Source organism: Dromaius novaehollandiae, chromosome 5, assembly GCF_036370855.1.
Source record: "Dromaius novaehollandiae isolate bDroNov1 chromosome 5, bDroNov1.hap1, whole genome shotgun sequence".
Lineage (NCBI taxonomy): Eukaryota > Metazoa > Chordata > Aves > Casuariiformes > Dromaiidae > Dromaius > Dromaius novaehollandiae.
Genome location: NC_088102.1, coordinates 63253347 through 63269541, shown reverse-complemented (window position 1 = coordinate 63269541; position 16195 = coordinate 63253347). Strand labels below are relative to the sequence as shown.

The 16195-nt window shown below is 38.2% G+C and overlaps 1 protein-coding gene across 1 annotated transcript in view; it reads right to left on the bottom strand.

Annotated features, from left to right (window-relative positions):
* The window catches only part of INSC (INSC spindle orientation adaptor protein), a 95968-nt gene that overhangs the window by 14421 nt on the left and 65352 nt on the right, over positions 1 to 16195 (bottom strand). Inside the window, 2 exon segments of the mRNA XM_026104544.2 lie at positions 5523 to 5701; positions 7592 to 7763. Of these exon segments, the coding sequence (XP_025960329.2) occupies positions 5523 to 5701; positions 7592 to 7763 (351 nt within the window).

Here is a 16195-nt window from a genome sequence, read left to right as displayed (position 1 = left end):
ATCGTGCTGACATAGCGTGTTTCCTCCAGAGAGACTTTACACTGAGAAAGCACACTGTCTGCCCAACTTTACAGATGATTAAACAGAAATGTAGAGAAGTTAAATTATTACTTCAAAATCAGGGCAGCAGCAATATTAGGAATTGATCCCAGGAATGAAATCCTAGCCACACAGAACTAGGAAAGAATATCAAAGAGTTCTTCAACTGACCCGAAATTTTACTCTTCGAACTGAGTCTCTTGCTTTGCATGTTGGAGCACTTTGCCTTATACTGCATCATATCTAATCCAAAGCGCAGAACTTTAACTAAACAGGCATTTTGTCTCAATCAATAAGATTTAGTGAGTAAGAGATTTAGTGTTGGACCCCTGACATGTAACAACCCCTAACATTGACTATGTTCATATGTAAAGACTGTGTGTTGCATTACTATCCACAGTATGTAAATATACAAAAGGGTGTTGAACTGCACAGAGGATGTGCAAGTATGCAGTTGAACCCTCTGGGATTACTAAATATTGCTTGAAAGGACACCCCACCTCCTTGCAGATGATCTTCAAAGTAATTTTAAAAAATTAGACAGGAAGCTTAGGCCTACTGATACCTAACAGAGCCAGAACCACCATCCTTCTGTCCCAGGGTATCACATGCTTTTCTTTTCTGGGAAAGACCAGCTGATGGTGCTGCAGTGGAAGGGGTATTTCTCTCCTGATTCAACTGGAAAAGGAAGCTCTCCCCCCTCTTCTTGGCTCCAAGAAGAGAGCTATAAAGGCAGAAGCAAGGACTCTTCAAAGACTCCCTTCCCTCTGACCAGCAGTGATTTTGTCTCATACTTCTTGTCAGATGTAAAGAGGAAGGGTACCTAACATGGACCACACTGCTCGAACTCTACTACAAATCCCATATTCTTGATATACCCTGAAATATCCTCAGCCTATACCAGCTTCCATACATATGGGAAAATCTGGATGGCACTTTAACAAAATGGAGTCAGGAATTCCACAGTCTTCATGACCACAAGCAGAAACAAAGCATACTTAGCAAGGAGGAATAAATGGCCCAGTATTCAAGAAACTCAGCCTGAGAAGCGGTACTGTTACTTCCTGTAATTCAGGCTGGAATTTTCAAAGAGAAATCTAAAGAACCTGTCAATACTCTTGTCTCTCTAAAAAAAATCATTGCTCTCTATCTTTCACTGGGAGTTAGGCAACATTTAAAAATCAAGACCTCTTGATCCTAAAGTAACATAGGTTTCTGCTCTCTTTTTGACCCTCCAATCTCCGATGTAATAGAAAAAAGTGTGTGGGGGGGGGGCATGAAGACATAAATGTCTTGAACAAATGGAGGAACGAAGAAAAAGATGTGAAACCTAGAGGAAGAACAATATTAATGGCTTCACATCTTAATTGAGAGAGTAGGTCTTAGCTTCAAAGCCTGCACATCTCCCAAATACCAAAAACCAGGGGAGTATTTACCAGAAGAAAATGGATCCATTTCCATTCTTTCTTTACATTTTAAAAGTCCACCTCCATCTCAGACTTTTTGGAACATAATTCACTGATTTTGAACCTAGAAATAGGAATAGCTACTTCATAACTGATGTGTTCACTGCACGTTAATTCTTTGTCTGCCTGAATAACAGCAGACCAGAAGCTGTTAGACTGTACCTCCACAATTTCACAGGTAAGGTGAGAATACTTGCAGCACTGAGGAGACAAGACAAGTGGGAATGCAGAGGGGAAAATTTCATTATTCATAAATATATTGCACATAAACATATATATTTCATGTTTTTCTAGGTATGGTCTAGGTAAAGGAGTCCCTGAATGATAAAGGTTTTGGTTAAACCCTTCCTCTGACAGCGCTTAAACTCCATTGAGGCATCTGACTGTATACATTACCTTTAAGGTGAAAAACCTGCTATCCAGAAAAAAAGTATGTGCAGTAAGAAAAAGAACAAATGGCACGTTCATACCCATTTTGACCTAAAATTAGACGCTAAGCATTCTGGAAATTACGGCTTTCCCTGACAACTTTTATACAAAAATTTTTGTTATAAAACTAAGTGATCCTAAAGTAATACTGCTGGTCATAGACGGAATGCATTCTGCCATAAACAGATTATTATTTTGTTTATCATTAAGACCAGCACTCAGCTCCTGGTTTCTTACTTGACCTAATCTAACACTGCATGAAAAGTGAAGGAGGAAGGAAGTTCTATTTCAAATAGTGAAGGCAGAAAAGTTTATCATCATTTGCACTCAAAAGCTTTTCAGAAGTTAAAAGACACAACACTGTCAGAGATACTTGAGCAGGAAAACATTTTTTCCAGGCAGCAAATAATTCATTCAACATCCACCTCCTGAGCAGAATGTTACCTATTTAGACCATCATGGAAGGTGACAACTAATGAGCTCTAGCTTCCTTAGAAAGGCTGTATGGGTGGGCATAGTGTGACTTGTTTAAGATGAGGTAAAATGACACAGTTGAAAACAAAACTCACTGTTCTTTATTTCAGCCATCTTTCTCCTATTTTTGGCTTAGAGGTGACTGTGCTCGAGGCTATTTTAGCAAATTACAATTTTTTTTTTTTAAATCAACAGTAATGCCAAAGTAGTGATGCATTTAGAAATAGTGGGTAGATTTCTGCAGGATAATTGTGCCACTTAAAACTTTTTACTGAAAACTGGGGAGTTTAAGTTTGAGGGGCTCTTTTACAACATTTTACCATAATTAGACTCTATTTTGCAGCGCTTGATATGAATGGCATTCTTACTTTGTTCTTTATTTAATTATTTCAACATTTAGTATAGCTCATTTCTAATCCATCTATTTTATTGGCGAGGATTATTTGATCATTCAAAATGGACATTAGTCAATAAAAACATATTGCATAGTGGCTGCATATTGCAAAATAAAATTTTGAATCAAAAGATTTCCAAACCTACTTAACTCTAATGAACTTGTCCTTAGGGGAGTGTCCGCATGCTGGGACATAATAACATAAATAAATGGGAAAAGTTACTAACTCTACTGCGTACATAAAAGGAATTAAAGTATATATAGCAAAAGCCAAAATAGTAATTTAGAATATCCCAGAAGATATAATATTGGAGTGCTGTTTTTCTCACTAGACGAATCTAGGTTTTCCTCAGCACAACAGCTAGACACACAGTGAATTAAAAAGCAGAATATTCCATACAGCTGCCATAACTGGAAAACACCTCCTATCCCCCACTTAATATAACACTAAAACAAATACCCTTGTGTGAAACAATTTACGCAAACACATACTTTTTTAGGGCTTCAAAGGAACACTTCAGAGCTGTATACAGAAAGGGCTTGCTGTGGAGAAAAATCCAATTCAGCAGCAAACAGTAATCGTGTACAAGACCTTGGTCTTCCCTTGAGACCCAAGTCATTACCCTCCGGAGATTAGCATGGTCTCAGGGAAAGGGATTGTTGCTAGCAGGAGGTAGAAGGAAGAGATTAGCTCCATTCCCACCACACAAAACAACTGACGTGAGAGTTTTCCAATGAGAGTATTACCAAGATATCCTCTACTCTATCCCACTCACCCAAGTTTTCCATAAAGGAAGTGTGAACTAGTCCTAAACTTGTGAGCTGTGCCACACTAATGATGTTCTGCTAGCAAATACTGAATATCTGCACAGCAGTATAAAGGAACTGCAGCAGCAAGTCTCACTCCAAGAGTTATTAACATTAAGAAGACTGTCACATTCCCCAAACTGCTTGACTAGCAACCCTAACAGCTCTCAAAGGCAAGATGAACAGCATTCACTTACTGAGTACCACGTGCTCAACAACAGAGCAAGAGACAGGTAAAGTTTTGCAGTTCCTCCCCCCCGCCCCGTTGCAAAAATAACAAGGAGTCAACTCAGAAACTTACTGCTTCCCTCCTGCACACGATGGAAACCATCACTCCGTTCAGATCTAGTTCTTCTTTTAAAGGAAGGGATATAAAAGGGTGCTGGGGATTAAAATGCCATACTTCTTGGATGGATGCCATTTAGAAGTTTCCTGTTACTCTAGCTAATGAGATGTCCTGCACGCTGCAAAGCTGCAGCAGACGAGGAAGCAGTCTATTACTTAATAAGTGATATATATTTCTCCAAATGACTGCCTTCCTCATATGAAGGAGTTTGCTATGCTCATCACAGACCCAACTGCAAACTCAAAACTGATTTCAAAGGCAGCAGAACTACATCCAGGGCATAAATATATCTGGAAATCAAAATTATGAGAGGGTATAGGAGGAATAGAAGAACATGAAGAATTGTACATATGAAATAGTAATATACAGCCATGTTGGACACCGCGGCTGAGGTTCCTGGTAGCACTCAAAGTGCAATATGGTGATTATGGCTTGTGCCATCTTTTCATCAACATTCCTGAGCTGGAAACATACTGCATGCTCTTAATACAAGCTAAAACAGCCCTAGTAACTGCGCAACCACTCCAATAATCAGTCTCTAAGGTCTCTTGTGCCTTGATTTCCATGGCCTGGCTCTTGTTGAAGGGTACACAGAGTTTTCTATGGTAGTACACATCTCCAGCCTACTATAAAACATCCCTGGGCTAATTCTGAAGTGGGGAGGGGATAGGCTTATCAGGACTGAACTCTGGGCTTTTAGTTATATTCGCAGTCTCTCATAAACCAGACTAGGTTAACAGCACTGACTAGCAAACTCCACCTGTTAGCAAGCGTGGTAGTTACTGAAATCCTTGAGCCTCAGAGAGGGATGTTATTCTGCTGAGTACATCACTGAGAAGCCAGAGAAGCGATAAATGCAGTGCTTTTCTGCAAAACCCCACTCCATGACGGTGCCTGACAGGAAAAAGTAATTCTGACTTCATCTGTGCATTAACACATACATTAGATTTTCTGCAGCTCTTTACTGAAACAGTTGGAAAGAGTAAAAGGGAAATGCAAAACTACATCAGCAGTATTTGCCAGCAGAACTTGCAAACCAGCTGTCACTTAGGACATGATCCAAAGTCCACCGACGTCAAGGGGCTGAGGATCAGATCCCTGTTCAACTTTTGGAGCTAATTCACCCTGGAACTGACAATTGTATATATAGGCACCAATCTCCAAACACATACACGTTTATCTTGTTTGTCTCGGAGCCTTGTCTGTTGAGTTTTGAGTATCTCCAAAGACGAAGAATCCCCAGCCACTCTGGGTCCCTGTGCCAGTGTTTGATCATCCTCACAGTGAAAAAATAAATTCCTAGTATCTTGGAAATATAGGACTTGACTATTTTTTTTCTTGCAAACTCACGTTCAAGGCTGCCATATTTCCTAATGCTCGCAATAAAAAGGAATGCTAACAGACAGAGTCACATATTGGAAAGAACTAAGAACAGAAGGCATGAAAACAAATCAGGTTTGACTATATCGTAACAGACACAGAACTGAAACCCATGTACTTTGACAGCGACATCAACTGGTTGACAAAACTGTGCTCAGACATAGCATCTTGCTGGGAAATCACTCACCTGATCTCGGGAATATGGAGTATCCACTATCTGTTTGTCCGAACATGCTGCTAGAAGAATCTTCATTGCATTTAATTGGAGCAACATTTCACAAGCCACAGTATCAAAGAAAGTAATATTGGCAAGAGCTGCTGAAGCTAGCAGGAAAACTTCACCAGATGAGGCTTCTTGGCACAGTTCTAGGAATGCAGAAAGTAAGTTGAGTAAAATGGTCATTTCTTCTCTGCAAAAAACAAGGTTGTGTGTTTCAAAGCAATATTTATCCATCTGCAACTTTGATTATTAATCTTAGTATCTATGACCAAGTTTGTAATACTCAAGACAAAAAAAAAAACAAAGCAAAATCACTTTAATTCTTGGCAGTTATATAATACTTGACATTTTAGGGGGCTTCATAAGCATTATTAATATTAGGCACTTTCATTTGTGCTTCTGAAGTTCGTACCACAAGCAGGCAAGACAGTAAATACGAACCTAGAACACCAAATCCTTCTAAGTGTTCATCTAATTAATGAGATAATTGTCTCAGTATACCATTCTACAGTGAATGTGCCACTGAACGTTGCTCAACATAAAACTTTATACATCTAAATAAAATGAGATACAGGAGGCAGATGGCTAACAGTAACTGATCCATAAGACAGTAATTCTGCTATGCACCTTGCTCTTTAGAGCAAGACATATATACATTGCATGTCTCAATCTATTTCTCTAAAGTCAAAGACTGTTCTGCATGTTTCCCAGGTTCCGTAAGAAGTGCTGAAGACACAGCTACCTTTTAATTCCTTGCACACATGTATTTTAACTAAGATCCAAATTACCTAAGAGTTGGATTTCAGCATGTTTTAAAAATTAAACATATTACAGTAATTCAATTACTGAGTTATAAATATTATAAGGAAACCAGTGTGTCACTACTGAAAGGGCTTTCCCAAAGTTATACACATTCTTTTTTTAATGTGCACATTTCTTGGGCAGAGTATGTGTTACTAAAATTCATGTGGAACTCAGGCAGTGACAGTTGGCAAAATGCTCCGTTTGCTAATCTTCCCTGGGGGAACTGTTCAGATTGTCCCTTGAAGCAGACTGTGGTGCGCTGTAACGACCAGTACACAACAACAGCCCGAACAGGTCAGGTCAAATGCCTCTAGCAGTTTACCTGCAGCAGAACCAATCTCAGCATGGGTTATAATTCTACCCACTGGAATCAGAACAGGACCATTAATATTTGCTGCTGGCCACTGGAAATCAAACTGTTTCCCTGACTGCAGCACGAGTTATGTTGGGCATATCTAAGACTGCCTGAGCACATCTCAGATAATTAATTCTACGGTCACTGCAGAATCCTCAAACACTGGCAGTAGCACACTCGTTCTATTTACAAGAACACAAACATGCATGAAAATTGAACTGCTCTAGTTTAACTGTAGGCACTGGGCTCAGTAGAGATATCCAGGTAAAATGTATTGATCTACTGCACACAAGAAATCAAACTAGATGACCCAAACTACTTTCTGACATGAAGCTCAGGGAAAGTCCTGCTCAGAAAGAATATTTTTATGAAAGCTTCTGATCTCTGAAAGGGGTAGATTACAGTGCTAGAAATATGATATTCATCTCTGTAGCAAGTCATGAGAAGTATCGTCTTATTTTTTCTTAAATATTCTCACTGAGCCAGGTTAAGGAAAAGCCTGCTGTTACCTCTGCCTCATTTCACCATGGGTCAGAGGCCTAGGCGAGAAAGCCAGACTTTATTTCCTTGCATTAATGCCCATAGATTATGCTATACTTTTCTTCAGGGACAGGAGGGTATTTTGTTGAGTGCTTTCTCTGGCTCTGAGGTTAGAATTTCACGTGGATATTATTTTGACAAATGTGCATAAACTCTATTCAAATTTGGACTACAGTAAAAAATATGTAATTGCAGGGTCGATTCAGGGTCTTAAATAACTGAGTCTTTTCATCTGGTACAGATACGGCAAATGTTCTTTAGGGAATATTGCTAATGAAAGCCCTGCCCCAAACTATCAGCCTAATAGAAACATTTAGAAATCCCATAAAGAACTTACTGACAAGTGCTGTTACGATTTCCTCCATATTTTCCAGAAAGCTGCTGAGATGCTGAGTGAACGTGAGATGTGGAGATGTGATCTGTGCAATTACTGCCGCTGCTTCTGCATGAGTGGCTTCAGAATGGGTACTATCAGTAAGGATGTCAGCCAAGCACAGTATTCCATCAACCTATGGAAAACCAACAGGTACAGGTTAAGCTCCAGGAAATACTTTTGCAACCAAAGTAAGGTTCACTGTTCTCTCTGCTTGGGTGGGGCTAAACTGAGTCGTTTATTTTCAAAATTGGGTTAAACCTGGTGGCATTTCTAACGTAAAAGCTTCAATTTAGTGAGTAAAAATGAGTTCAATATAAAAGGTTGTTGATCAGCAAAAAGCCTTGCATTTTCTTCTCCCTTAATGCTTCTGCTGAATTGATTTTGTTCAAAAAAACCAAAAGTCTTTTCTGACAGAAGTCCCAGGTACAGATTTCCCATGTAAACAAGCTCTAACAATCAAATGCTAACACTGCTATGTCGCAGCCTCATTCAAACTCTTGTCTGAAGGTGTCCCATTGCTAGACTCGGGTCTCAGTACATGCTAACATCTTCACAGGCAGAGATTTTTTTTTCCCACTCCAAACTTGTCATAAAGCCAACACAAGATCAAGAAGTACCATCAAGGAGAGATCCTGGCCAAACTGCTCCTGATGAGCTTGCACAACACACTCCCATTCAAATTCGGGCTATGTCTGTATATCCCTTGCTTATTTGAAAAATGAACAGAAAAATAAGTGAAATTTACATAGGTCTGCTTTTAGAGCAACTGAAGTCTTCTAAACTCATCCTTACACAACTTAGGCAGGCACATCACATATGTACACACCTTGCTCTGGACTGCGGTAGACCCACTGACACAACGAAAGGCTGCAATGGGCTTTAGTCAATGTGATAGCTTAAACTGCGGGAAAGTGACATCTGTTAACAACCAAAACCAGCAAATGAAGGTCCTCTGTGCACAAGGACATAAACCTATCAACTTTCAAGTTAACTGTATTTCTCCCACTGTTTACATATTCCTGAACAATTCATCATATTGTCAAGAAGGTAGGTAGGTGTGCTTAGAAGGGGCAGGTACAGCATGAAAACGTACGTAATAAATTAACAATGTGTTTATGTCAAATCCACATAAATTCATCAGCATCTTCATATGGATGAAGCTAATATAACTGCAGGGACAGACCTTGACCCACCAATTTACAAGTGATAAAGAGCTTTTACAAACTGCACTGAGTAGCTGTTTTAAAAACTGATCCTTTTTCATGTTTTTTTTTAATTTGAAGTCCTGAAATAACATGGGATCAATTACCCTATATGGTGGGTGGACATTTTATAGGTACAAAGAGGAGTTATGAATGCTTACCACTGAAATACATTTTCATAGTCAAGTAAGAAGCCAACCCATATTTGTCTTATAAACTTATCTAGAGTCTTTCTTAAGCCTGTTTAAACTGCATTCTCTGTCTATTTAAAGCCTCCTTAGAAGATGCATGCTTAAGTCCTGCCAATTTTCTCCAAAAAGTTTATTTAGCAGTTCTCTTATTCACATTTTTGTTATTTATTAACACAAAATGCTAAGTTATCTTAATTAGTTATTCGGCAAAGGGCATGAAATAAATTGTTTGATAAGCACTGGCAGTTACTCTTTTTTTTACAAGAAAAGCTCTCAGATTGATGAGAGCAAAAATCACCCTCAGGAAGATCATTCACTGGGATGCACATTTTAATAGGTAGTAGACTAAACCACTGGAACTCTAATAACGCAAAGAAATACAAAAGGAATTATTTCTCTGTTTTTCTTGCAGATTACAAATGGGATTTAGTATAGAAGCTCAAGCGCTGACAAGAAGAGGAAGAATAAATCTTCAACATTAAACTTTTTTTTGACTAGCTTTCAACATTAATCTACCTATAGAAAAATATTTCCTCCTAGTTATGGCAGAATTCTACAGTTTGAAACAGCAGATTCACATAATTCATTTGGCTTCAAGGTATATTAATAGATCTCAGTGTCAAGAATTAATATATGTCCTCACAAGCTGATTTAGTAGCCAGTGTGTGCTAGACACTATCATATGCAAAAATCCCCAGTTTGTCACCTTGAAATGTTGCTAGATCACACCTTGTCTGGGGCCCAAAGGATGCTAATAACAACAGTCAGCACAGCAACTTCAATGTTTTCCAAGGCATTAGAAAAATATTTCAAGAGAAACTCATTCAAAGATCTGGTAACAGGATATACCACTCTTCAGCTCAGCAGCTCTAAAGTTACTGCTATAAATTCACTTGGCCAACTCTTATTCAGTGACCTACGCAGAATAACTTCAGAGTAGTGTTTCATGCTATGTCAGAACAAGTAACAGCCTATGAAAGACAAGTACTTGCACATGGTTAGATTTTTCCATCACCAGATTGTGATGTGTCCAGATTGTGCAAGTCTACACTAAAAAAATGCAAGCTAGTAACAATATAAGGGCTGTCCCCAACTTTTAAATGACATATCTGATTTTTTTTATTTGCTAAGTAATTGGTTTTGGAAATGGGGAGTCACTGAATTGTAAACAGTAGATATCTATTTCTGTTCATCATAAAGGAAAAATTCATATTTCTGAATGCCATGAAAATCAGTACTAGTTTCTTTTCCTCCTTTCTATTCAGGATCCTTTAAAATACAAACAAATTCAGCCTAAAATTTGCTCTATACTCTTTTGACTCCCATCTTAAATATAGAAAATAAAATAATTCTGCTCCAGCAGGCCACCCCATTTATAAGCGCCCAGCAATAAATTTTAAAATGACAGGGGAACAATCTAATAAAAGCACTTTAACATCCAAAAAGAAATTGCTTCTCAAAGCATTTTTATAATTAGCTTTCACACTGAAAGGAACTTTGGATGGCTGCCCTGTTTTCTGTTTAATTTTGGTGAAGTAATCAGCTAAATGTCAAATCTGTTCATCACCTTGGCAATACAAAAGAACCAGTGAGCAGGATAATGCAAACAAACGAATTTCATGAATGCAACGAGATGCCGTGGAGACCCTGCATTTGAGGAATGGCATTCAGTAAATGCTTGATCACCAATATTTCAATATTGATAACTGGAAGAATGCCAGGAGCTTACCTCCTTATGAGCATAGCCCTGTTATATAAACTTCAAGCGACAAAATAGAAATGCGACAAGACTGCTGTACAGATCAAGTCTTCTGGAAGGTTTTTTTTTTTTTTTTTTTTGACAGAAATGGATCAGTTCTAGGGAGGCCCTCTTCTTTCTTCAGTAAACCTGTCCTTTTCCTAAAAACATTAAATAAAACTAGGCTTCTGTTAAAGCAGTTCAGCCTGCTGGAGTCAAATCCTGGCAGTTAATAAAGCAACCAATACAGAATTTGTGATGAACTGTGTTAATGACTTCCTGGTTTGAAATATCACATGCAATGAAAATTTTAACTCCTTCCTTTCCACCAAGCAGTTTAACGCAGGCTTTCCAGCCCACTCTTGGAACCAAGACTTCATTTTTATTTTTTTAAATAATTTATGTCTTCACCCATACAAAATGCTGCTGAAGGCCTTTCCTCATAGGATGGTCTCCTCCCACATTCCTATTTGTGCTCTCTTAACCCTCAAATGATCTCCAGAAACAGGTAAGCTTTCTCAATGGTTTCTTCACATTCTCTGATTTGACCTCCCAAGTCATCTTCCTGAGATTGGAAAGCCTTGCTAGCTATCAGCTGCTTTCCCACTACCGAATCCATGGATAACACTGTCAGCCTACAGCTAGCACCAGCAGGTTACAAAGCAGGTTTGTTTTTATCTTTTCTAACAGGCTATGTATTAATACCTCCAAATTGAAGCCAGAACAGGGTAGCTAGGGGCTGTGGGTGATGAAAGGAACATTAATGATACTTGAGCAACTAAAGAGCAATGAATTCAGTATCAAAGCAGAATAGATGGAAACTGCATAGCTGGATAACAATCCAAACACAAACACACTAAAATGGGAAGGAGGGAAGGAGGGAGAAAAAAAGGATCATATTCAGAAAATGCTTGAATCCCTGGCTCTACATTCTTTGAACAAAATGCACTTCACTCTTCTGCAACTCCATTTAAAATGGCATCCAGCGGCATACATATACCTTTATTTTTGATGACTTGTTAATCATGAAATGAATTCTTCATCATCAAGGCTCAACTATATCCCATATCAACTTTTAGACTTATTCTGAAGAAAAAGGCCTACAATTTTTGTCCAATTTCTACACTGAAACTAAGGAAGGGAAAAGCACAAAAAGGATTCCACCTCGCCCACAATGCTTTGTCATGTTTCAATAGTTACCCTGCCAAGTGCTCCACAGATAAAAACTCTCTCAGTGCCACTGACTAAGAACTGTGCTGATTTACACCGGCTGAAGATTTGATCAGCTATTTTTAAAGTGAGATGATATATTAATAGAGTGATGCCATTAAAATATCCAAAAATACTATTCCAAGTAATCAAAGCCCTGCAGCAATTCTATGGCAGCAGCACTGACCAGTGAACAAAACTGCAATGATTTTTATACCTACTGCTATATAACAGGGGCCATGGGCCCTAATTTATAAACCGTTATAAGACTGACATGCAAACTTCTTTCTTTTCTTCCCTTCAAGGATAAGGGAATAGCTGGCTTTGAACTCCCCTGATCCTGAGGACTGATGTGAAGGGGAAGACAGTCTTTTGAAGTAGTATTTCTGTAGTAGATGATAAAAGAAACCAGGACTGCGCTGCTATTAGCCAAGCAGCTCACATCTGCCCAATCCCCTACCTCATACCTTACACTGCTTAGAACTACCCTCCACAAACATACACAAGCCACCCAAGGATACATCTGTCTGTCTTGGTCTACTGCTCCCATGCCTCCAGTTTTACAGGAGTCACCGAGTGGCCAGAAAGGCAGAAGGAGAAGAGAATGCAATGCATCTCACTTGCAGTTATGCAAAATTAATCTGTAGTACAGCTCCTTCTGCTCAACCACTGCTGGTATTAATTGTTTGTAGAAGTGGGGTGCATCTATAAAACAGAAGGAAATCTACAGAGAATGACTGAGTACAGTGGCTTGAGAAAAAAAGAGAGACATTTTTAATGCTCTTTGCAGTCAACATTTGTTACACTCTCTTTCTCCTATTCACCCCGACAGCTGAAAGACAACAATGACAATTGCAATACTGCGTGTTAGCTGAAATCTCAGGAACCTGTAAGAATACCAGAGAACTATTTATGTTTACATATGATCAAGTTGGAAATTAAATTTTTAAAGTTATGTGACACATGACAGAAGGCAAAAGTTTTGCTGATTCTTTTGCCCTACATTTAAGAGGGCTGGACATACTGGCTCGTTTTTAAGTTGCAGGAGTCTATTCCTATTTGTAAGAATCTCTTGATATCTGCATTACAAATTCCAGAAAGTATAGGCTTGTTTCTTCTAAATAATGCATAAGGATTTATATATTATACTTTGGGGTCTGAATTCCATTAGAATGAAGCCACACAGATACAAAAAGGATTGAGCAACAAGATGAGAGGAACTGTCATGTGTTATATAATAATGCTGAACAAGATACTGGGACTTGAAGCCTGAATTAGGGAAGGACCATACATTAGTGGTTTTCACACAGCCCTCATTTTTATTTGCCCTGGGGCATCATAGTCTGAGGAAAAAAAAAATAAAATAAAGCCCTACTCCTATAAACAAACAGGGGCTCCAGGGTTATGCATAGCAGGGCACTACTGAAAATGAGATGTGCTCACTGAAAAAACATGTTCCGAACATCTAGTTTTAAATAAATAATGTCACAGACACTTCACTGCATGGGGGCATATTTTCAAACACCTGGTGTCTGGTGCTGTCTTTCAACATGCTTGATTACTTTGTATCATTTGTTTTTTTTGGTGTGACACCATGGATTTTATTTTCAAGAAGTGTCTGTTAGTGCACCTCTTCATGAGGAAAAAAAAAAAATCGCATGCAGGCCACATTTGTAGAGAACCCTCTTCATCTGTTAGAATAATGAGAAAGTGCCTCTATCCAAAATGAGCAGCATGTAGGTCACAGCCAGAGAAGCAGTCATTATCAGCTAATCTAACTCTCCATAGTGTCTGTCTTCCCTCAACAAAAGTATCTTACAATGTTCTTGCCAGAAATCCAGACATGTTTAAGTTAATATTATAAAATTTTAAGATGCTACACTGGAGAGTTAATAAAAGTGCTTATTATAATTACCGTAACTTCATATACAACTTCTCCTCACATCAGATCAAGGTTCTTGCACAGGTCAGTAGAACATTACACCATGAAGTTAGAAATAAACATAAATCCACCCTTTGCTCAGAGTATGACAAAGAAAATACCACGGCAGAAGGTACAGTGATACATTAGAATAGGTAGAGAGGGACAGTGGGCAATGGAAATAGCATAGGATGCATGCTTTCTTTTTTTTTTTTTTTAAAAACTGTTTTTTTACTGATTTTTGGCAGTAAACTCAGTAACTGTATTTCCTAAATGTTTCTTGCAAATATTTCACATTTCAAGGGTTTCGTTCAGTTTAGCCTAAAAGATTCTACATTCTACAAAATGCAAGGCCTCTACAGTTTTTGAATCACATGCACACTTACGTAAATGCACCAAAACAATAGAAAACTTAAGTAACAGAACTAAATATATAGAGCAGCTTGTTCAAAATTAAAAGTTTTAATGTCTGAAATACACATAATTGACAAAAAGCACTCGGTGCTTCACCAGTGCTCCTCTTTTCAGAATTTTGTTGTTTTTGTTAAGAAAAAAGCACTAGGAGGCACCAAGTATTAATAAAATTGTTTGCTACATTCATTACTTCACAACAGCTGTGCAATTATTTTAGTAAATTAATTTAATTAAGTTAGCTCCAGAACAAACCTTGTATGTGCCAGACTTCCATTGGCAGGGAAATCTTGCAGCTAAGTTATAAAGCTTTAAGACAACAGTTTATAATGGAAATACTTACAGTACTATTATTAATTTGCTTAATAAGAGTCTCCATGCTGTAATAACAAGAAAGGAAATGGCTAGCCCTATTCCAACAACAATTTCAAAAAGTAAAATAGTAGCAGTTTTCATCTTGTGAAAATTGATGCAACTTGATAGGCTTTATCAGAAACAAACTATTTGGTCTTAAGATTCTTCTCCTCATAGTTAGGAATAATTCCTTGGGTTATATGACTGCAGTGGCAGTAAAATAGTTTTGTAATTGCTTTATGCATAAGAAATTCAAGTTTAAACTCAGCTGTTTGCATGCAATCTTTATAAGCAGTCAGAGATCTAATATGAGCCATCAGAAAAAAATATTTTAGAGATTTTTCTCTTACTTCAACACCTCCCAGTACTGCTCTTTGGTGGAATATAGCAGCTCTACAGATTCTGTATCAGAAGAAATAAGGACAATGCTAAGAGGCTGACAAAATGGAATGTTTACCAGCTCAATGTCAGTTGTTGTTGTTCTTAATATTGTTTGTTGCCTTACCAGATCCCAACACAAATAAGCATCCTTATTGAGGATAACAGTTAAATACAGATATTTAAAGTTAAGCAAGTGTTTGAATGTTGCATTGAAGGAGGAACAAAAGCACAAATACAGCTGCACTTCCAATAGAGGTTATTATTTCAGGAAGCAAAGAAAACTACATCATAGCACTTGGTACAGTTACAATCAACATTCAAAATCATATTTACAAGTTGAGCTTATTTTGGTAAGCTGATCCCACATCAGAACACCACACCAGAAGTCACACAAATTGAATTTCCCTAGTGAGCGGACAGCCCAGGGTCTTCTCTGGTTATTTCAGATGGAAAAATGTGTAAGCATTACGTTCATGGCAATGCCAAAACCTTAGCTTGTCATGTTTTAGCTAAGACACTGCACAGATCTAGGTAACTAAGCACATTGTTGAGGAAAGCTGCAGGTACTCTGATTCTGTTGTCCACTCACTGCCTGAACGTCCCTAAGTTATAAGCCAGTTTGCTCATTCTTAGATAATGCTCACAAAGGTGTTATGATAGAACAAATCTAATAACTAGCACGTACTATACAGTACAGTTCACTGGTAACAGCCAAGCTTCAGTTGAAATAGGCAGCAAAAACTCTAGTTCCATACCCAAACCAGCCTCATCCTCCAAATCTGTAAAGCCCAGATCTGCGCTAGAAAGTTCACAGGATCAGATTGTAAGCATCCTGCACTTCAGCCATCTGCAAGGCTCTAAGTAAAACAAGAACAGCTACTGCAGCTGTCTTCCCTGGTTCCAGGATAAGCTGTCAGGATCAGGACATTTCACTTCTGTTTCAGAGGCAAGCACAGATAACATCAAGAGGCGTGTAGGGGAGATACTAGAAAAGTGTAACAACTGAAAAACAGGGATATAAACATGCAACACTAATCAGAATTACTGAATCCTTGAGTCCAAAAAAAAAAATTTTTTTGATCAAAGTACACTAAAATTCCAGCACAAGTTCAAATCCTATTAAAGATCAAAGAGTCTGGGAGGAAGAAGATGCTATTT